The sequence below is a fragment of the Echinops telfairi genome, unplaced genomic scaffold (genome assembly GCF_000313985.2).
Source record: "Echinops telfairi isolate 266 unplaced genomic scaffold, ASM31398v2 ScPeMD7_1168;HRSCAF=1652, whole genome shotgun sequence".
Lineage (NCBI taxonomy): Eukaryota > Metazoa > Chordata > Mammalia > Afrosoricida > Tenrecidae > Echinops > Echinops telfairi.
Window position 1 is genome coordinate 3,633 of NW_022105066.1, and position 1,297 is coordinate 4,929.

Consider the following 1,297-nt stretch of genomic DNA (forward strand, 5'->3'; position numbering starts at 1 on the left):
AGAGTTGCGATGGGGACGCCCCGCCCACACCCACCTGTAGCGAGGCTGCTCAGACGTCTCCGAGGGCGACCGCTCAGGGATGGAGAGGGAGGTGGACGACAGGGTGGTGGCAATGGAGGCGGTAGTGGCTTCTTCGAAGGAGGGAGGCGTGCAGGGCAGCAGGTCTGGCCGGCCTGGTGGTGGGGGTGCAGCTCAGCACCCCTGGCCCAGGCCCCCTGTGCTCTATCCAAGCACGCACACTTCTACAGTGCTAATGCCACCCGCCACCCCTCACTGGCCTGGCAGACCCCCAGGCTGCTCACCCTCGTCCTCCAGCGTGGGGTAGCTTCGGGCCCCTCGTAGGTCGTACTGTGCATCCTCACGCTCGCTGGGGATCTGGCTGGCTGAGAAGGCAGCCGTGGGCCCCAGGGGCTTGACAGCCAGCAGGGCGCCACGCCCCTTCTTGGAAGGTGAGGACTTCAGGGCTGTGGAGGAGGGTGTGGGGCGGGATGTCAGCATGGGTGCAAATAAGGAAACTGAGTCTAGGTGGCCAGCACCGCCAACTGGCAATCACACAGCCAGGCCAGCCCAGTGGAGGCTCAAGTCCACACCAGCAGGGCAGTAGCACTGAGGTCACCACTGTCCCCCACCTGACCGGTCCCCACCCCCACTCCTCAGTGTCAGGGCACCATCAACTTACAGGAGTTTTTCCGGAAGACGGTGTTGCTCATGAACTTGAAGAACCGCTCGGCATAGAAGCTGGGCCGGTGCACGGAGACCGTGTCCTACAGAGGGGCAGGGGCGTGGCCAGGGCGAGAGGGGGCGGGGCTGATGAGCAGGGCTGGTACTCTGTGTGTAGTGGGGAGAGTTGGTGAGGAGCTGGGTGCTACTAGGGGTCGAAGCGGGGGCATTCTGAGGAGCCCTGGTGGCATCATGGGTTACATGTTGGGCTATTAGCTTCAAGGTTGGCAGTTCAAACTCACTAGCCACTCCTGAGGTGAAGGATGAGGCTTTCTGCTCCCATAAAAACTGACAGCCTCAATCAGATCAGTGGGTGCCCACCTTCCTGATACGATCACTGAAGACAAACGTGTACATAAGCAAAAGTGAAGAAAGCTGATGGTGCCAGGTTATCAAAAGACATAGCGTCTGGGGTCTTAAAGGCTTGAAGATACACAAGCGGCCAACTAGCTCAGAAGCCACAAAGCCCACACGGAAGAAGCACAACAGCATGCGTGACCACGAGCTGTCGAAGGGATCAGGTATCAAGCATCCAAGAACAAAAAATCATATCATTGTAAATGTGGGTGAGTGCAGA

General features: G+C 59.4%; 1 protein-coding gene across 1 annotated transcript in view; it reads right to left on the minus strand.

The window, feature by feature from the left end:
* The window catches only part of LOC123522036 (phosphatidylinositol 4-phosphate 5-kinase type-1 gamma-like), a gene marked incomplete at its 3' end in the record, with an annotated part of 4,121 nt that extends 3,157 nt beyond the window's left edge, over nucleotides 1-964 (minus strand). Inside the window, exons 1-3 of the mRNA XM_045293050.1 lie at nucleotides 680-964; nucleotides 303-464; nucleotides 31-173 (exon numbers count right to left, since the gene is read on the minus strand). Coding sequence (XP_045148985.1) covers nucleotides 31-173; nucleotides 303-464; nucleotides 680-710 — 336 coding nt within the window. The remainder of the gene's footprint in view (nucleotides 1-30; nucleotides 174-302; nucleotides 465-679) is intronic.
* Nucleotides 965-1,297: the final 333 nt, after the last annotated feature.